The sequence below is a fragment of the Delphinus delphis genome, chromosome 10 (assembly GCF_949987515.2).
Source record: "Delphinus delphis chromosome 10, mDelDel1.2, whole genome shotgun sequence".
Lineage (NCBI taxonomy): Eukaryota > Metazoa > Chordata > Mammalia > Artiodactyla > Delphinidae > Delphinus > Delphinus delphis.
In genome coordinates this window covers 96216467-96238153 of record NC_082692.2, presented here as the reverse complement: position 1 = coordinate 96238153, position 21687 = coordinate 96216467, and the positions used below count along the sequence as shown (strand labels likewise).

The 21687-nt window shown below is 44.5% G+C and overlaps 1 protein-coding gene across 3 annotated transcripts in view; it reads left to right on the top strand.

Moving 5' to 3' along the window:
• SRGAP3 (SLIT-ROBO Rho GTPase activating protein 3) overlaps window positions 1-21687 on the top strand; it is a 254990-nt gene that overhangs the window by 218539 nt on the left and 14764 nt on the right. For all 3 annotated transcript variants that reach the window (XM_060022967.1, XM_060022966.1, XM_060022965.1), the window contains 3 exons: window positions 3467-3572; window positions 3773-4000; window positions 6837-6916. In XM_060022967.1, the coding sequence (XP_059878950.1) occupies window positions 3467-3572; window positions 3773-4000; window positions 6837-6916 (414 nt within the window). The remainder of the gene's footprint in view (window positions 1-3466; window positions 3573-3772; window positions 4001-6836; window positions 6917-21687) is intronic.

Below are 21687 nucleotides of genomic sequence, written 5' to 3'. Positions count from 1 at the left end.
AGGCTCATCGCTGCAGGGGAGGGGTGCCTTGAAAGAAGCCATATGACTCTTGTCTTCATGGAACTTAAAACCTAGTTGTGGAAATAACAAGATGGTTTATAATAGAAGGACTCATGGGCATGGTACACCTCTGGGTATGGGAGGAGCTCAGAAGAGAAGAGGCAGAGGGAGCCTTGGTTTCTCAGATCACAGCTGACGGAGAATGATGTGAGTAGAGTCTTCGGGGAGGAGTGGACTCAGGGATCCTAGGAAGAGTTGGGGACACACAGATCAATGGGACCAGCAGGAGGGTGTCCCAGCCAGTACATGGTGTAAGATGCTGGAAGGGTCCGATGGAGCAAGAAAGGGAAGACCTTGAATGCCTTGCAAGGATTCCAGAGCTTTTCCCCTTGGGTTACAGGGAGCCATGGAAGGTTTGGGAGTCAGGTCAGCAATATGGCAAACAGGGAAATGATGAAAATAAGTTGATTGTGGGCTTCCTCTGACATCACTAGCCATGAGAGTCCTTCTTGACTAGTATTTCTGTGGATAAAGGCAGGAGCCCAATCTAGGGGCTGAAGTAAAGGCACCTTGACTGTAAGATGCCAAAATCCACGACAATCTTTTGGGAGTATTTTTTTAAATAAACTTTTAATTTTAGAATATTAGAATGTTAGTATTTTGGAATAAACTCTTTTTTTTTTTTTTAATAAACTCTTTGAGTTACAGAAAAGTTGCCCCACACCCCGTTTCACTAGGGATGCTTCTCACAATGTTCTGAGGGATATTTGCAGCCAGGGAAGTGCCCCAGGAGGTGACAAGAGCCTAGGGAGGCTTGAACCCTCTTATTTGTCTTGTGTGAAAGGCGCTTCCTCCACTCTTTTGCCCCCCGACTACTTCCTGCTCATCTTTCCTGATCCACTTCAGGCTCCAGACCACCTCTCAGAAATCCCAGGCCACAGAGGCCCATCCCTGTCTGAGCCCTGTGTCACCTGCTCAGCCAGTATTTCCAGAAGCTCCAATAGACCAGTTCCTGAGCGGACAAGGTGTTTGGCCCCTGGTACAAGATCATGGCATTGTGCACCTTGAATGACAGTGTGAGAGGAAAAGTCCCTCCTCAGTTCCCTCCCAAAGCCTTGGTTACATCAAGGAGTGACACCCCCTCTGCCCCCAACGTACAAGTCAATCTCCCTGCTAAACAGAGAGAGCCTCAGTCTCAGAAACTTTTGTATAAAACAATGTCTACCTATAATTTGGTAGCATTGTTTTGCTTTCATTGTATCTCTTTTTATGTTACCTTCTAATTATGGCAAGTGATCCTGGTTTCTCCTTTACAGAGTGAGGTAAGGTCTCCTTTTTTTTTTTTCTTTTTGCAGTACACGGGCCTCTCACTGTTGTGGCCTCTCCCGTTGCGGAGCACAGGCTCCAGATGCGCAGGCTCAGTGGCCATGGCTCACGGGCCCAGCTGCTCTGCGGCATGTGTGATCTTCCCAGACCGGGGCACGAACCCGTGTCCCCTGCATTGGCAGGCAGACTCTCAACCACTGCACCACCAGGGAAGCCCAAGGTCTCCTTTTTTAAAGAACTGTATTTAAGAAAACAGTATTAATAAACAGTAGTGGAGGTGGTCTAGGGCAGTGTGACTGAAGCCAAGGACATGGAGGGGCCTGTATGGGGGGCAGTGGACTCGATATGTGTGCCAGAGCCTTCCACTCTGTGTGGAGGCCTTGGTGAGGTGCCAGACCTTGAAGGTAGGCTGGAGCATGCCAGGTGGAGAAGAGAGATCACCAGGGTGTGCAAAGGCCTGGAGCAGGAGAGCCTTCGTGTGTTTGGGTGGAGGGGTGGGGGGTGGCTAAGGTGGCCTGGCACAGTTCTTCTGCAGGGCACTACTGGCACTTTGGGTAGAGCAGTGCCTTCTTGTGTGTCCCACACATTCAGGACCCTTAGCACCTTGGCCCCTGGATCCCAAATGCCAGTGGCACCCTCCAGTCACTGCAACAACCCCAGAGAATGCCCCACATATTTGTGAATGCCCCACATATTTGTTAGTGCCCCAGAGGTGCACACCCACTTCATCTGAGAAGCATGGCTCTCAGTCATCTTCAGATACTTGGAGAAGGGGCGGCAGCTGGGAGGTGAAGCAGGCAAGGGTGGTTGAAGCTGCATCATGAAGGGCCTTGGATACAGAGGAGAAAGGGGGAAGCTGTGTTTTAAAAGGAACGTGCTGACAGGATCTGGAGGCTGGAGAGAGGAGGGGCTGAGTGAGAAAAACATGTTTTTCTCTGAAAAAGAAACTGACATGGGTTTATGCATCAGCCCTGCAGATAATCATTGGAGCTTTGGTAGCTCACTCTTAGCCTGAGCTTTCTCTCTCTACAGAGAAAAGCCCACAAAGCACTTTTTTCTCCTTACCAAGCCCAATTTGCTGCCCCCAGCTCTGGCTTGACTGATTAAATGTCTGTATCTCTAGGGGTGACCTGAAAATGGGGGTCAGAGACAAGAGCCCAGGAATCACCAGACTCTTTGACCAATATACAGCTCAGGAGGTGGTTATTTATTCAGTGTTCATTTCCTGAGCACCTACTCTGTGCCAGGCCTGTGCTGCAGCTGGTGTTTTTAAAGAGTCTAATAAAACCTGGTCCCTGCCTGTGTTCATCAGGACTCATAGGCTACAGGTGACAGAAACTCAGCTTACACTGACTTAACCCCTAAAAGGGAATGTAGTGGCTCATATATCTGAAAAGTTAAGGCCCAGCTGGACTCAGACCTCACACGACATCTTCAGGAATCGGTCCCCTCCAGCTCTGTGGTGACTGCACTCCCGGACACCATCTTCTTTCCTGGGAGCCCCCAGCTGCTCCTCTACCCAGTTGCAAGAGGGAACTTCTCTCTAGGTTTCTCCAGCTGAGTCCCAAGGATCAACCCTGATTTGTTCTGATTAGGCCATGGACCCCCTTCCTGGGCCCAGCCCTGTGGCTAGGGGAATTTGATGCTCTGATTGGCCAGGCCAGGGTCACATTTCCATCCCTGGAACTGAGAGTAAAACTGCCTCCCCCTGGGCTTCCCTGGTGGTGCAGTGGTTAAGAATCTGCCTGCCAACGCAGGGGACACGGTTTGATCCCTAGTCTGGGAAGATCCCGCATGCCGCAGAGCAACTAAGCCTGTGCACCACAACTACTGGGCCCATGCGCCACAACTACTGAAGCCCGCGTGCCTAGAGCCCTTGCTCTGCAACAAGAGAAGCCACCACAATGAGAAGCCCGCACACCACAACCAAGAGTAGCCCCCGCTTGCTGCAACTAGAGAAAGCCCATGTGCAGCAACGAAGACCCAACACAGCCAAAAATAAATAAATTAATTAAAACAAAACAAAAAACCTGCCTCCCCCTGAACCACGTGGGCTGATCTCACAGGTGGGACTCACAGATGTCAGCTACTTGGCTCTCTGATGATGAAAGGCGCCCTGAAAAGTCCCTTTGTGTTACAGAACTGGAGAACCCAGCTGAGAGGGTGCACCAGATCCAACAAATCCTCATCACCCTTCCCCGCGTGGTCATCGTGGTCATGAGATACCTCTTCGCTTTCCTCAACCAGTGAGTTGCCCAGCCAAGGGGGGGACCCCCTCTTTGACTCAGCCCTGGCCTCCTTTGGGAGGGGGTGTCCTGAGGTTTGTAGGTACAACTGTTCCTAGAACATGGGACCCTCCTGAACGTGAGTAGAGCCCCTAAGAGAAAGAAACCACGGGGGAGGATTCACCTTTCCCTGGTGACTTGTGGGTACTCCTTTCTTGTAGCCTCTCGCAATATAGTGACGAGAACATGATGGATCCCTACAACCTGGCCATCTGCTTCGGGCCCACCCTCATGCACATCCCCGATGGGCAAGACCCTGTGTCCTGCCAGGCACACGTCAACGAAGTCATCAAAACCATCATCATCCACCATGAAGCCATCTTCCCCAGCCCCCGGGAGCTAGAGGGACCTGTGTATGAAAAATGCATGGCTGGAGGGGAAGAATATTGGTAAGATTCCATTCTTCTTAATATTATTATTATCATCGTTGTTGTTGTTACTGTTGAACCAGAACAGTAAGAAACCCTTTGATTTTCTTACTGCTTTTTAGTCTGTACTCCCATATATATTTTCTCATTTGAGCTTCGCACCAGCCTTATACGAGGGATAGGTACATCAGCCAAGACTGTCTTGATTTATAAGGGACAGAAATACAACTAAACTGGCTTAAGCCAATTGGGAATTTAGTTTTAACTAAATAAAGTCTGGGATCATGGCTTTAGGTATAGCTGGATCCAGGAGTTCAACTATTATCATCAGGACTCAGTCCTGCAATTCCCAGCCCCTGGCTGCTTTCTTCTACATTGGCTTCATTCTCAGGCAGCCTCTCCCTTGGTAGTTTCAAAGAGGCATCTGGTAACGCCAGTTTAGAGCCTGTTCTCTCACCATCCCCAGTGGAAAAAGAGCTTCTCCTTCCCAAATGTTTTAACACAAGTCCAAGAATTACGTCTCCTCCTGAGGCTTGGGTCTGGTGAACTAATCACATCGATTAGGAGATGCATGTAATGCTGTCATTGGCCAGGTGAGCTGCAAGCCCATCTCAGGCAGCAGGGGTTGGATAATCCCCACCTCAGCCTCTTAAACTGAGAATGACACTTCCCACCCTTGTCCCCTACCATCTAGAGTTCTCTTTTCCTGGCAAAGTTTGCTCACTTTCTTTGAGAGCTCCACACCAGGCCAGCAGGTGCTAGTTGGGCACCTCTGTGTACCTGGTGCTACACTGGGTCTTGGGAGAAATATTTTAGAATCTTATCAAACTCAGGGCTGACTACCTTCCCCAGGCTAAGACCTGAAAATACGGTGAAAATAGAACATTTCTGTGAAGACAGAAAACTCAGAACACCAACTGACAAAAACCAAAGGGTTCCTACTCTTTCTTTCTTCCCAATCCAGGACAACACACAGCTGTATGTTTAGGTATTACCCACACTGCTTTCAGCCAGATGCCTACAGGGGAGTTACTCTTTTGATTGTCAGAGCGCTCCTGGACTCTTGCCTCGCTTTAGTTCTGTGGGCATATTTGGGCAGCGGCTTCAAAGAAGGGAAACGTTCCAGCCTCCTTGTTTCTCTGCAACACTTCTCTGCATAGAAACACCGGGCCACAGCTCTCTAATCTCATCTGAGGCACCTGGAGCCAGTCTGTCCCTGATCTGTAACAGAAATCCTACAACCAGCAAGCACACTTTTTAGACAAAGGAAGCTTTTCAACTTTATCGCTTTTGCGGCCATTACCAGTTTTCTTTTCTTGCTGCAGTATATATAATTAGTGCTCTGGGAAGGCACGTACAGATCTTAGCATACTTACCAAAGCACTACATACAGTAACCACACTTTTCTTAATCCCATTTGTGCCCCATGAGAAAGGAAAACTAATTACATGGTAATTTTGGAGGAGTGTTCAAAGCCAAAAAGGAGGATTTGGTTGAGGGTCTCATCACAGTGGACAACATTCATTCACCAAATGGTTACTGAGCATCTGTCCAGGGCCAGGCCCTGGGCTGAGGAGTAGGGATGTAACCTGACCAGGAGTAACCCCTGAGACAGGGAGGAGGAAACAGGCAGTTCTAGGAGTAGGGGCCCTGGAGCCAATGTAGGGAGGTCAAGAAAGGCTTCCTGGAGGAAACACGGAGACTTGACTGAGACCTGAAGGATGAACTGGGTCAGCCAGGTGAGAGCGGGCAAAGAATGTGCTAGGCCTGGAGCATGCAATAAAATGAAAAGTGTTCTGTATGCCTGCAGTGTTGCATGTGACGAGAGAATGGTGAGAGAGGAGGCCCCACAGGCCGGCAGGAGCCAGGTTATGAAAGGTCTTAAGCCATTGTGCAGAGTCTGGAACTTATCCAGGAGAATTTTTCATAATAAAGTCCAATTTCCTTTAAATGGTATTGTAAATGTCACCTTCAAGAAGCCTTCCTTGACACCCTATGTAGGTCCCCTCTCCTGTTCTTGTCTCTGCTCATTTGTGCCTATATAATATATTTCAACTTGTAGCACTTCTGTTTCTCAGCCCATGAGGGCAGAGTTTGTGTCCACGTTACCCGTCAACGCATCCCTCTTACCTAGCACCATGCCTGGCGTAGATTAAGACTCAATCAATGGTTTGATTAAAAAAAAAACTGATTGGCTCACTATGTGAATGCACCCTGGCCTTAAGAAGCTTACAATCCAGTGAGGGGGCAGCAGCTGATGAAATTATCCCAGCGCATTAGTGACAGAATTTGATGGTCCTGGACTCACTCTACCCCTAAGCCCATCATGGCTGCCAGCCTGCTCGCCACCTGGGCTGATGTGGATTTTGCACGCAGCACCATGAGGCAGCCCCGAGGAACCCACTCCTTGGGAGCTTCACCCACCTCGCTGAGCTTGTCACCTCTGCTGCAAGACAGGCAGGGAGCCAGGCCAGATGGATGACTCTCAGTACTTCCAAAGTTCCTTCTGCTCTGGCCTGAGGTCCTTCTGAGGAAAAACGTCGGTGTTTTACTGCCTTCTAGATCTTACAGAATACTTAGGCACTGACGGCCTTTCCCAAGAAGACAGCCCAGCAAATTTCAGGGCTGGGGTCAGTTGGGGGATGGTATTCAGGGAATCTTCCCAATGGGTGAGGGGGCTGGGAGTGGTTTTCTGTTAGGAAGGTCTGCGGGTGGTCAGATCAAAAACTGGGATGAAGTGGGCCTGGCCTGATCTGGGTCAAGGCGCAGAGGTGGGCTAGGCCGGCGCCTGCGGGAGGCTGAGGGCAGCGTGAGGTACAAAGCCCCCCAGGAGTCCCCTCCCTATGTTTCCTTGCAGCGACAGCCCGCACAGCGAGCCAGGGACCATCGACGAAGTTGACCACGACAATGGCACCGAGCCTCACACCAGTGATGAAGGTGAGTGAGGGGGAATCGGGGCGAAGAACTCACCTGGGGCCTCTCCTGCTGACTCATGCCTGCCCACCTGCTGGGCTGACCCACGTAACCTCCACCCATCCAGCTTTGGAAGTCAGCACGTCATCCTCTGATGCAGACAGCGACCCAGAAAGACCTCCAGTCCACTGCATCCCCACACGGCTTGCCTCCTTCCCTTCTGTGTCCTGCCTGGCCTGAGTGCAAATCCTAAGGGACAAGAGTTTCCTAAGTAGGAAGCAGGCTTTGTCCTCTTTCCCTCCCCTGTTGGGGGTCTGTTCTGCGCCCGGCCTGAGCTGGGACCTGGGGCACATCAATGAACCAGACATGGGTCATCAAGGCGTTCCTGGTCTTGTCACCTGACAGGTCGAGAGCAGCTCCCCACCATGCAGAGTGACAATGCCAGGCTACAGGGGTGACCCAGTGCAGTGGGTACCCCGAAGGCGAGGCCAAACTGTGGTGACCCAGGGAAGTGTTAGCATATATAGAGAGAAAGGCCAGCCTGGGCTCTGAGGGACTCCTCAGACCTTCCACCCCTCTAGACAAGGAAATAAAATCAGGTTTGTCTCTAGGGAGCCTGGACACTACAGGCAAGCAGTCTGGATAATATGGGCCTGGGGCCAGCATTTCCATTAGGCAGATCAGGCACAGTGCCCAGGGCCCACGATGCTTTCAGGGCCCATGAAAACGTTTTAATTTTTTTTTTAATAATAAGAAAAAAGAGAATATGAGCCTGGATTATATTCATCTCTGTACAATGCAGTTGTAAGATATAATTTTTGACGTTCCTTTTAGTGGAGGAAGGGGCCCATGCAAGCCCAGGTGCCAAGGGCCTGAGAGTCACAACACCTCCCTATGTTGACTGAGCACAGCCCTCCTTTCTCCCTGTGATAGTCTCACTTTTAAAAAATCATTATTCAGCAGTTCTCTTATTGGCCTTTGTGTTTGTCTTGTGGGACAGTCCCAGGCCCTGTTGGCCACCATTTTTGTCAGGAGAACTGGGTATCTCCTCAGGTGACGTTTCTGGGAGTTGGCATAAGAGGCAAGACTAATAGGTGGGTTTTCATATTCTAGTGGGACTATTTCAGTTTCCAGCCACAGAACCTCCAACTCAAAGTGACTTAAGCCTAAAAGGGATTCAGATCATATACTTGAAAGTCCCAGGGTAGGCATGGCTTCAGGCATAGCTGGATCCAGGAGCTTAGTAGAGCTTGTCAGGAATGTGTCTCCACCTTGCCGTTCTGCTTCCCTCTGTGTTGGCTTCATCCTCAGGTAGGATCTCCCTGTGTGGTGGTCTCTGGCAACTCCAGGCTTTCCTCATCCTTTTACCCAAAGTCGCAGTGGAAGAGAGCTTCCTTTTCAGAATGGTTCCAAGAAACCTGCTGGGATGAAGTCTCACTGCATTGCCTTGAGTCACGCACCGAGGCGAGAACCAGTCACTGTGGCCCGAGAGGGAGCTGATGGGTTGGACCTGGGTCCCAGGGCAGGAAAGCACATCTAGGCACAGTGTTCAGCTCTGCCAGAATCCTCAGAGGCTGAAGTCATCCTGAGCTGAGGAAAGTGTCCTGCAGAGCCTTTGTTTTGAGATATGAAGGCTGCCACCTTCTGCTTGTTTGCAGTGGTTTGCTTTTCTCTGTTCTTCCTTTCCTCTCTTTTCCTACCACCTCCGATCCACCCTCTTCCTCTATCACTTTTAACAGCCCCCCTTCTCGTTCTCTCCATCTGTTGCTTGTTTATTCCCGTGTGTGTGTGTGTGTGCGCGCACGCATGCGTGTGCACGCAGCTCTTGTTCTAGATCTTGCTCTCAGCCTCTCTTCTTCCACTGGTGGAAAACACCTCTTGTCCAACAAGTTAGACTGAGTTTTCAGCATTGAGACCTGTGGGGGCTGCTGGTGGAGGCAGACACATCTGTGAGGAAGTGGGTCAGGTGCCCTCTGAGGAGCCTTGCAGCCTTCCTGGGGCACCCACTTTTGGGGGGCTGAGGTCGCTGTCAGTCACCCTGCACCTGCTGTGTTTCCCCACAGCTCCTCACTGGGGGTGGAAGGTGCTGTGGGCATCAGGACTGAGGAGGGGGAAGGCCAGAGAGCACGGGGCTTGCTGCCACAGGACACACCTGGCAGGCTTCACCCCCACCAAGAAAACCCCCAGAAAATGCTGCCTTGACCCCTCAGAGCAGAGGCACACAGGTCCCTGGAAGGGGATAGATCAGAGCCTTGTGTCTGCTTCTCCAGGAGATACTGCCCCTATTGTTATTTGTCATGCTGCTGGTTTCTGAGAATGACAAAGGTAGGAAGAATCGTCCTGGAAGGACAGTGGTTCTCCCTGGGAGAGCGAGTTCAGGGAAGACTCTCTCTGTATCCTGTGTGTTGGTGTGGGTGCTGAACCATGGACGTTCTCTGGAGAAAAACTAATTGCGTTGTCAAATGTTTACATTCATGCCAACTCCAGCTGAAACAGTCATAGAAATGTTGAGCTGCAGGAATGGTCAAGGGGGCACTGGACTCGAGACCTTTATGGCCATGTGATCTTTGATAAGCCACATAACCTCTGGCCTTGGTCTCCTTATCTGTAAAATGGGAATGGCAGCAGCAAGAGAATTGTGGTCTAGGTTAAAATGAGGTGACATATATGAAAGAGCTTAGCACAGTGCTTGGGACCACTAGATGGCTAGGAAACATCAATTGACTGTGTATCCAGTGTAAATCTTTCCTGGTCCTGATAAAGAAACAGAGTCCAAAGAATTTTATTGATGTAACTATTTATTGGCAGCCTAACTGCCTGATTTCTTACCTACTTCCCTCTAAGACATTTCATGTAGGGGATCCATTGGTATCTTCGTCTCTCTTGAAAGTACCCTGTATGAATGGAGCCCAGCCCTTCAAAGGTCAAATAGGCCATAACACCACAACTCCACGTCCTTGTATTCGATGGCTCACCCAACGAGTGACAGAATTGGAGGACCAAGTCAGTTGTTTGAGAGTCTCCTGCCTTTGCTGTCTCAGCAGATTCTGCACCTAACTGATGCCCGCTGCCCTGTCTTGAGTCTATAACACGTCATGGGTGTGAGTGTGGAAAATCCATTTGTGCTTGCTCTTCCTGTCTCCAAGACTTAGGAAGAAACGATGGTTAGGCTAAGAACCCTTGATTGTCGGAAATAAACAATGAAAACATTAAGGCAGCCAGTCAGTAGCAACTTTATTAATACAATGCTAAATGAGGAAGCAGACTGCCAGACAAAGAAACCACTGAAACTGGTAACAGAAATGTGCTCATATAGTTAAAATATGCACCATCATCCTTTCATTGATATTTTCCCCAAATTCGCCAAATTGCCCTTGACTCCTTGCACATCATCTACATCTAGAAAGCCATTAAACCATTAACTCTTTGCACACATCAGGTATCCATAAATGGGCTTTAGGAGGCCCATTACAGGCAAAATTTATTTCTGTAGGAACGTGTGCCTCTGAGAAGAGGTCCACAGTTTTCATCAGATTGTTCTAGGCATTGACTAGAAATCAGGGTAAGATTTTTACTTGTTTCTAAAATATTGGTTCCCAGTATCTTCTTTAATAAAAAAATTTCAAACACACTGAAAAGTTGAAGATAATTGTACAGTGAACACCCATATAACTACCACTTAGTTTCTACAATTGATAACATTTTGCTTTATTTGCTTTTTCATGTATCTGTCTACCCATCCGTCAATCCATCTTATTTTGTTTTTTATTTCTTTATTTATTTATTTATTTATCTATCTATCTATTTTTGCCTGCATTGGGTCTTCGTTGCTACGCACAGGCTTTCTCTAGTTGCGGCGAGCGGGGGCTACTGTTCGTTGCGGTGCGCGGGCTTCTCATCGCAGTGGCTTCTCTTGTTGTGGCGCATGGGGTCTAGAGCGCAGGCTCAGTAGTTGTGGCACACGGGCTTAGTTGCTCTGCAGCATGTGGGATCCTCCTGAACTAGGGCTCGAACCCGTGTCCCCTGTATTGGCAGGCGGATTCCGAACCACTGCACCACCAGGGAAGTCCCTCCATCTTATTTTTAACACATTTCAAAGTAAGTTTCAGTCATCACTGGATGTCTCCCCAAGACACTTCAGCAAGCAAATCATTAAAAAGGGCCAGTATTGTTCATGGTTCTTTTTTTAAAGTAAAATTGCAACACTGAAATGCATAAATTTTAAGTGTTTCATCCGTGAGTTTTTATAAATGCAAAAAATTTGTATAATTCAAACCCCTCTCAAGATACAGAACATTTCCAATACCCCAGAATGTTCCTTCATGCCCTTTCCCACTCAGTCCCTGCCCCAAAAGCCCAAGAAGCAACCGCTGATGTGATTTTTTTCCACCAGAGATTAGTGTTGCCTGTTCTAGAACTTCATATAAATAGAATTGTGAAGAGAGTCTTTCTGCTCTGTCTTCTTCCACTCGGCATAACGTTTGGAGATTCATCCATATCGTATGTATTAGGCAAGGTTTTGAGGGTATTAAAATGGTATTTCAGTCAGTTTACACGTGAAAGCCCAATTCTGCCTGAATGATTGCCACTCTGCCTTGTAAGAAATAAAGACAATAAAAAAACGAGAACAGTGGTCACGTCATTATTTCCTTACTGCTAGTGTAGGGATGGTAAACTGGCCAGCACCACGTGCTTAGGCCTGAAACCTGGGTAGGAATCTCACTGCCTCTTTTATTTTAACCATTTTAATGAGATATAATTCACATACCTACAGTTCACCCATTTAAAGTGTACAATTCAGTGGTGTTTAATATATTCACAGATACGTGCAATCATCACCACAGTCAATTTTTGAACATTTTTTTCAAAAAAATGTTATTTTTGAACATTTTCATCACGATGGAAAGGACCCCCATGGCCTTAGCTCTCATCCCTTACTCTCCTTTCCCTCCCACATTTCTCCCCAACCCTAAGCAACCACTAATCTACTTTCTGTCTCTATGTGTTTATCTATTCCAGACATTTCATATAATGAAATCATGCCATATGTGGCCTTTGTATATGGCTTCTTTCACTTAGCATGATGTTTTCAAGGTTCATTCCTGTTGTAGCATGAATCTGGAATTCATTCCTTTCTACGGCTGAATACTATCCCATTGTGTGGACAGACCGTGTTTGGTTTATCCATTTGTCAGTTGATAGACATTTGGGTTGTTTCCACTTTTTGGCTTTTATGAATATTGCTGCTGTAAACATTTGTATACAACTTTTATGCAGCCATATGTTTTCATTAAAAAAAGCATCATAAATTGAAATTATTATTCTTTACCCCACTGAATGATCTTGGCCCCCTTGTAAAAAATCATCTGGCCATAGATGTATAGGTTTATTTCTGGACTCTCAGTTTTATTCCACTGATCCGTATGTATATCCTTGTTCCAGTACAATATTGTCTTGATTACTGTTGCTTTGTAGTGTGTTTGTTCTTCTTTATCAAGATTGTTCTTCTTTTTCAAGATTGTTTTGGCTATACTGGGGTTAGACCAAACATTTAGACCAAACAGCTGGGGTTCTGATGGTGATTGCGTTGGATTTGTACATCAATTTGGGAGTAGTGTCATCTTAAGTGCTATGTCTCTGATCCATGAACATAGGATGTTTTCGAATTTTTTATATCTTATTTAATTTCTTTCAACAATAATTTGTAGTTTTCAGAATATGAGTTTTACACTTCTTTTGTTAAATTTATTCCTCAGTATTTTATTCTTTTTGATGCTAATCAAAAGATGGAATTGTGTACTTAATTTCATGTTGAATTGTTCATTACAAGTGTATAGAAATACAATTGATCTTAATAATTGTTCTTGTAACCTGCAACCTTGCTGAACTTGTTCATTCATTCAAATAGTTTTTAGTGAGTTCCTTATGATTTTCTATATACAAGATCATAGCATCTGTGAATAGACATAGTTTTACTTCTTCTTTTCCAATCTGGGTGCTTTTTATTTCTTTTCTTTGCCCAATTGCCCTGGCTAGAACCACCAGTACAATGTTGATTACAGGTGATGAGAATGGACATCCTTGCCTTGCACCTGACCTGAGGGGGAAAGCATCCAGTATTTCACTGTTAAGTATGATGTTAGTTGTAGGTTTGTCATAGATGCCATTTATCAGGTTGAAGAAGATCCCTTCTCTCCCTGGTTTGCTGAGTGTTTTTATCATGTTGGCTTTTGCCAAATGCTTTTTCTTCATCTACTGAGATGATGATGTGATTTTTTTGGTTTTTTATTCTATTGATTGATATATTACATTAATTGATGGGGGCGATGTTAAACCAATTTTGCATTCCTTGGATAAATTCCACTTGGGTGTGGCACAAAATTCTTTTTATATGTTACTGGATTCAGTTTTCTAGTATTTTGTTAAAGATTTTTGCACACATATTCATGAGATATTGGTCTACAGTTTTCTTGCGACATCTTTGTCTGATTTGGGTATAAGGTTAATACTGACCTCATAAAATGAGTTGGGAAGCGTTTCCTCCTCTTCTAGTTTTTGAAAGAGTTTGTGAAGAATAGTTATTAATTCTTTAAATGTTTGGTCTAATTTAGCAGCAAAACTGTCTGGGCCTAGACATTTCTTTGCGGGTGGGTAGTTTGGTCTTTTTTTTTTTAAACTGTTTCAATCTCTTTATTTGTTATAGGTCTCTACAGATTTCCTATTTTTTCTTAAGTTAGTTTCAGTAGTTTGTGTCTTTATAGGAATTTGTTCATTTCATCTAACTTATTCAGTTTACTCACATACAGATGTTCACAATATTGCTTTATAATCCTTTTTTCTTTTTGTAAGGTTGGCCATAATGTCCCTTTTTCATTTCTGATTCTAGTGATTTGAGTCTTCTCTTTTTTTCTTGGTCATTGTAGCTAAAGGTTTGTCAATCTGTTTGATCTTTTTAAAGAACCAGGCTTTGGTTTAATTGACCTTCTCTATAATTTATCTATTCTCTATTTCATTAATTTCTACTCTGATCTTTATTATTTCCTTCCTTGCTTTAAGTATATTTTGCTCTTCCTTTTTCCAGTGACTTACAGTGGAAGTTTAAGCTATTGACTTGAGCTCTACTTTTTTTAATACAGGTGTTTACAGCTATAAATTTCTAAGCACTGCTTTAGCTGCATCGCATACATTTTGGTATGTTGTGTCTTCATTTTCATTCATCTCAAAGTATTTTCTGATGTCCCTTTTGATCTTTTCTTTGACCATTGGTTATTTAGGAGGACGTTGTTCAATTCTTCATAATTTTGAGTTTCCTACTATTGAGAAATCAGTAGTTTCATTCTATTGTGATTGGAGAAAATACTTTGTATTATTTATAGTCTTTTAAATTACCTGAAGTTTGCTTTATGGCCCGGAATATGGCATATCCTAGAGAATGTTCCATGTGCACTTGAGAAGAATGTGTATCCTCTTGTTGTTGGGTGGTGCATCCTATAGATGTATGTTAGGTGTACTTGGTTTATAATGTTAAATTTTCTGTTTCTTTGTTGATCTTGTGTCTAGTTGTTCTGTTCCTTATTGGAAGTAGGATGTTGAGGTCTCCAATGATTATTTTTTTGAATTATCTGTTTTTCCCTTCATTTCTGACATTATTTGCTTCATGTATTTTGCTGCTCTATTATTAGATGCATTATATTTATCATTGTTATATCTCCCTAATGGATTGAACCTTTTGTCATTATAAAATGTACCTCTTTATTTCTAGTAATTTTTCTGTGTTACAGCCTGTGTAGTCTGATATTAGGATAGCCACTCTAGATTTCCTGTGGCTGTAGTTTGCATAATATAGTTTCCCCATCATTTTACTTTCGCTCTAATTGTGTCTTTGAATCTAAAGATGTCTCCTATAGACATCATATAGTTGGATCCTGTTATTTTATCTAGTCTGACAGTCTCTGCATTTTAATTGGATTGTTTAATCCATTCACATTTAATGTTATTATTGACATAGTTGGATTTTTACCTGACATTTTCCTTTTTTGTTTTCTATGTGTCATGGTTTTTTATTCCTTTATTTCTTCTTTACCACTTTCTTTTGCATTAAGTATTTTCTAATGTAGTATTTTAATTTTTAAATAATTTTTAAACTGTGTTTAACTATATTTTTGAGTTATTTTTAAGTGGTTGCTCTAGGGCCTGCCATATATGTCCTAACTCTGAGAATGAACTTCAGATTTATACTAGCTTAATTCCAGTAATATGTGAAAATATTACTCATATATAGTTCTATTCCCCTTTCTGTGTTTTTGTGGTATTATTGGTATACATATTACATCTGTTAATTTTATAAACGCAGCAGCACATTGTTATAATTTTTTTTTTTACCATCTGTAGCCATTTCCTTAGCCCAGTACAGCTTTGCTCTCACCTCCTTTGTTTTCTAATTGCAAACATATTATACATATATTACATTTCTGTGTGTTATAGGCCCAGCAATACATTGTATACATATATTATACACATATTTTTTAGACTTGCTTTTAAAATAAATTAAGAGAAGAAAAGAGAAAAAATATGCATTTATACTCTTTTATGGTTACATAATTATCTTTATTAGTGCTCTCTGTTTTTTCTGTGGATTCAAATTACTATAAGGGTTACTTGTTTTCAACCTGAAAAAACTTCGTTTAGTGTTTCTTATGAGGTAGATTTGCTAGATAACACATTTTGGGTTTTTTTTTAAAATCTGAAGATATCCTTATTTTGCCTCACTTTTGAAAGATAGCTTTTCTAGATTTAAGATTCTTCGTTGACAGTTATTTTTTGGAGCACTCTTAATGTGGCATCCCACTGTCTTCTGACCTCCATTGTTTGTACTGAAAAGTCAGCTGTTAATCTTATTTGGGTTCCCTGAAAGTGATAAATTATTTTTCTCTTAATGCTTTCAAAATTGTCTCCATGTCTCTGACTTTCAGTGTTATTACTGTGATGTGTCTATATGTAGATCTTCTTGCATTTGTCCTACTTGGCATTTGTTCAGCTTCCTAGATGTGTAGGTTATTGTTTTATCAGTAAATTTGGGAATTTTTCAGCCATTATTTCTTCAAATATTTTTTCTGTTCATTTTTCTCTTTTCTACTACTCCTGTTACACGTATGTTGACACACTTAATGGTATCCCACATTTCTCTATGGCTTTGTTCATTTTTCTTCCTTCTTTTGTCTCTTGGTTCTTTAGCTTTCATCATTATTTCTATCAATCTGTCTTCAAGTTTGCTAATTCTGTAGCCATTTCAAATCTACTATTGAGCACCTCTAGTAAATATTTAATTTCAGTTGCTGTATTTTTTAATTCCAGAATTTTTTTTTTTTTTTTTTTTTTTTTTTGCGGTACACGGGCCTCTCACTGTTGTGACCTCTCCCGTTGCGGAGCACAGGCTCTGGACGCACAGGCTCAGCGGCCATGGCTCATGGGCCTAGCTGCTCCACGGCATGTGGGATCTTCCCGGACCGGGGAACGAACCCGTGTCCTCTGCATTGGAAGGTGGACTCTCAACCACTGCACCACCAGGGAAGCCCTAATTCCAGAATTTTTTAATTTATAATTTTTATCTCTTTATTGATATTCTCTATTTGATTTGACATTGTCCTCATACTTTACTTCTTTAATCACGGTTTCCTTTAGCTGTGAACATATTTGTAACAGCTACTTTGATATTTGTTAAATTTGACATCTGGTCATTCTCACAGGCATTTTCTGTTGTCTGCTTTTTATTTCCCTCCAGTGTTTGCATCATACTTTTTTTTTTCATACTTTTTGGGTTTTTTTGCATGTCTTCTAATTATTTTTGGTTGGAAACTGGACATTTTAGATAAAATATTATAACAACTCTGGGTACTGGTCCCTACCCTGTGAGGCTTATTTGTTATTTGCTTCTGTGTTTGTTTAACGACTGACTGGACTGTTTCAGTGACATCTGTGTTCCCCTTCCTCCCTTCCTCCATACATACAGTGTTAAGCCTGATGTTACTTCCCAGAGAGGAACAGCTTTGCGTATGCCCACAATCACCTGGGATGACAGTGGTTTTGGTAGGGTTCTCTTTCCCTGACTACATCCAGCTGTTAAACTCCACTAATTGCTGCATGTTTTGCTCTTTTTTTTTTTAACATCTTTATTGGAGTATAATTGCTTTACAGTGTTGTGTTAGTTTCTGCTGTATAACAAAGTGAGTCAGCTATATGTATACATATATCCCCATATCTCCTCCCTCTTGCATCTCCCTCCCACCCTCCCTATCCCACCCCTGTAGGTGGTCACAAAGCACTGAGCTGATCTCCCTGTGCTATGCGGCTGCTTCCCCCTAGCTGTTTTACATTTGGTAGTGTATATATGTCCATGCCACTGTCTCACTTTGTCCCAGCTTACCCTTCCCCCTCCCCGTGTCCTCAAGTCCATTCTCTAGTAGGTCTGCGTCTTTATTCCCGTCTTGCCCCTAGGTTCTTCATGACCTTTTTTTTTTTTTTTTTAGATTCCATATATATGTGTTAGCATATGGTATTTTTTTTTCTCTTTCTGACTTACGTCACTCTATATGACAGACTCTATGTCATCCACCTCACTACAAATAACTGAATTTCATTTCTTTTTATGGCTGAGTGATATCCATTGTATATATGTGCCACATCTTCTTTATCCATTCATCTGTCGATGGACACTTAGGTTGCTTCCATTTCCTGGCTATTGTAAATATTAACAGTGTCCTCAGTCATAAATTTTTCTACAAACCAATCCAAACAAACTCTGTCTCCTTTGAAGGAATAGTTTCTGAGGTCATTGTTTGGTATTTGTTTTGACCCTAGGAGGGCTCCTCTCAGCTGTCTAATTCTCTGGTTATCTCTTCCAAAATAGTTGTATCTACATTAAATCTGTGAACCCGCCCCCAGTTGCCTTTCACCACAATCTCCACCGTTCTTGAGAGCACCCTTAGGCCTAAACTTCTCCAAGCTCTGTTTCAAAGTGAAGTCAATTCCTTTGGGAAGAGAGTAGCAGCTGTTTTGCAGCCTACTTCTTCCCCCAGGCAGAATCTCTGAGGTAGAGGTCTGGAGCTGGGGGTGAGGACAATGGCAAGCTTCTGAGTGACCTGCGCATTCTAGGAGCTGAGTGCTTTGTGGAGAGGAAGGCAGCGTCCTGAGGCCCTCTCAGCTTGCCTCTTCTCACAAGGAACCATCACCTCATGAGGTGGGGTAAGGGTGATCAGGGCCCGAATATTCTCACTGGTGCTGTGCCCAAGGCAGAACTTCTATTGTGTAAGTGAAGGTTGGGTGGAATGAGGAGCCCTCACCTCTCTACCGTACTCACCTGGGACTTAGCCTCAGCAACAGGTAGCTGGGGGCAGGAGGAGAAACACTGATGTCCTGCTCCTCCTGGGAAGAAAGCCCTCCTGCTGGAAGCTTGGTGGGAGAGGAAGCCCTATATTCGGGCTACAGGAGTCTGAAGTGGAGTCTGCCTCCCTGAGCTTGTGGGTGCTGGTGGAGGGAGGGAGTAGTCTTTGTTCAAATTGCACAGACTCACTTTTCTTACCGAATTTTCATAGATTTTCTTGAATAGATATTTCTTCATTTGTTGTTTGCCTGTAGGACCATTTCCAGAGGCTTTCAGTCATTGTTTGTTTGCTTGTTTTTGCATTTTTCACAAGTTTCACTGAAGGGTAGATCAGCAGATCTCCCCACAGTGTCCTGCCAGGTTCATCACTCTCCTATCCTCTCAAATAAGATCAAAGCCTTAATACTAGCTGGTGCTGCAGCCAGAGGCAATGAAAGAACCCAAGGTCATGAGTGAACAGAGGAGAAAAGAAGGACCCTGTGGACAGGCCCCAGGTGATTTCATTACTTTGGTTGCAGGGAAGATGAGAGAGAAGAGAGGGCACAGCCATGTTCCTACCCTTTAACGCGGTGACCGTGGCCTCTGATAAATGGTCCTAATGAGATTAGGATTCTCTCTTAAAAGAGGAGAGACAGTGTGTCGGGGGGGTGGGGTGGTGGGCGGGGTGGATAGGGGGCAGTGAGGTGGTTTGAGAGGGACAGAGCCGTCTGCTCTCCTGTGACCTAAAAGGGTCCTCTGTTGTGGCATCATTAGAGAGGGGCATTTGCGCTTCCTCTTGGGTGATAAGTAGAGAAGGATAACGAGTATGGGATTTGCAAAATCTCCAGCCTTCAGATTCTGAAATGAAACCAAAGCTCCAGTCTGTCTTTTCTTCTCCATGTCAGGCCCTGGGCTATTGTAACCACCGCTGAAGTGCTCCTGCCTCCAGCCTCTCCCCTCCAGTCCTTTTCCAATTCTGCAACTGCTCTGCTCCTGGAGTGACTTTTCTAAAGTGTGACTCCAGCCGGGCCTCTACGGGGACAGCCTTCAACCTCTTCTTTAGCTCAGGAATGGCCTCTGTATTTCTTCACTCCCTGTAGGGCCCGTGGGGCACCTACCTGGCCTAACCAGCCTCTCCATAAGCAGGAGTCAAATTGAATACCAGTCATACAGTATGGTATATATGCATATTTATATTTGCACTGTGTCCGTGTAAAGGCCCGGTAGCAGGAATAAGCATATCGTGTTTTAAAAACATCAAGAAGGCTCTATTAATGACACCTGGGACCTGGGCTTAGCTCTCAGCTCATCACTCTCTACTTATATGACTCGCCCCTTGCGTGACAGATCATTTCACCTCAACCTCAGTTTCCTCACCTGTAAAATGAGGATAGTGTGCAGATACTGTTGTGAGGATATCACTTACATGCGATAACATAAGTAGAACCCTTGGCACATGGTAAAAGCTTAATTTGTTCATACAAGTAACAAGTATGTATTGAGTGCCTACTCATCCCAGGGACTGTTGTAAAAGTGGGAAAATAGCAGGAAATAAAATAAAATCCTTGTCTAATGGAGCTCACATTTTAGTAGGAAAAATCAGCAGTAAACAAATTTGGAAACTACAAATTTGTGCACACACACAAAAGTTCAGGTTTTGATCTGATCTATGAAGAAGAATAAAGCAAGAGTGATCTGAAGTTGGTGCTTTTGTAGTTAGTGAAGGGTGGCCAGGAAAGGTCTTGCTGAAGCATTGGCATTTGGGTACAGATCTGAAAGAAATGAGAAAATGCCACACAGTGATCAGTAAATATTTGTGAAATGTGAATGATGCAAATGTCTGGGAAGAAAATATCCCAAGGAAGGCAATAACAAGTGCAAAGGCCCTGTGGCAGGAGTACTTGGCATGTTTTAAAAGCATTAAGAAGGCTCTGTGAATATTTATACTGTAGTTTTTAGGGGTAAAGTGTACTGATGTCTGCAACTTACTTTAAAATTCATTAAAAAATTAGATGGATGGATGGATGGATAGATAGAGGGATGGACAGATATATGCTTATGTTAGTATAGTAAAATGTTCATAGTAGCATTTAGGTGGTAGGTATATGAATATTCACCGTAAAATTCTTTCAACTTTACTTTGTGTTTGAAAAGTATCATAATGCAGTGTTGGCGGAGAAACATCAGGAAGTCTAGTGAGGCTGGAGCAGACTGAGGGAAGGAGAGAGTACAGAGAGAAGGCCACCGAGGTCTCCAGGGCCCAGAGCATGGAGGGCCTCATAAGCTGTGAGGAGACATTTGTGTTTTTTTCTAAGCACAATGGGAAGCCTTCAGAGGGATTTGAACAAGAGAGTTTCATGATCTAATTTATGACTTTAAAAGATCCCTCTGACTGCTGTGGGGAGAAATGCAAGCAAGCATGGAAGCAAGGAGGCCAGGTAGAGGGACAGTGGTGGTCTGGACCAGGGGGGTGGCAGTGGAGGTGGTGAGGCTGGTCAGATTCAGGGGGCAATTTGAAGGAGCTGCTGATGGATTACATATGCATTGCCCAAGAGCAGGGCTTTGGCCTCAGCAGGGCAGATGGTGGTTCTGTTTCCTAAGATGGGGAAGATGAGGGAATGAAGTAAGTTTGGGGAGGGGTGTGTGGGAGAGTGGTAAGAGGGAGAATCACATGTTCTATTTTAGGTGTGAAAAAAACAAATAATAGACTTCCGAATAAATGGTAGCTATTATCACTGTTTCTACCCCACACGATTACATAGTGACCTCTGCAAACACACGAGCTCTCTCTTAGCTTGCAGCTCAGCTCTACTCATCTTTTCTTCTTTTCTCCCCCTTACATTTTCCACTTTTCCTCGCTCCTCCACCCGCCACTCCAGACCACCACCAGTGACTGCTGGAGCCTCTGGAAATGAGCAAGCCTCTGCCCGGGTCGGCTCCTTCAAAATTACGGGGGGTGGGATCAGAGGAAGCCCTTGGGGTCAAACCCGAGAGCATGCAGACCGTGGGGTTCAGTTCATGGGCTTGCAAAGCCCTCCGGCCTTTCTGTCTCTGTAGCTAGGCAGACACACAGGTCACCAGGTGGTGCTAACACATGGCTGGTGTGAGATTCAAAGACGCAGCAGAAAGAAGTACGGAGATCTCTCCATTTTACTGAGAAGGTGACTCTGAGTCCAGATCTGAGTTCATTTGACCCATTTAGCCGGGCTGTCATTTTGCATCAACTATGTCAGAACAGCATGTAAAGACATTTGTCAGGTAGCCATCTGGGGAAAGCTGACTTAGCTGTCAGAGGCCTGCTGTCTGCAGAAGGCTGTCCCGGGCACTGAGGGCTGGGTCCACCAAGAGGCCACTGCATCTCATGGGGGCACTGGCCCAGTCTTCTTGAGCCACCTGCTTACAGAGAGGAGTCCTAGTGTGCATGCATGGGTTGGGG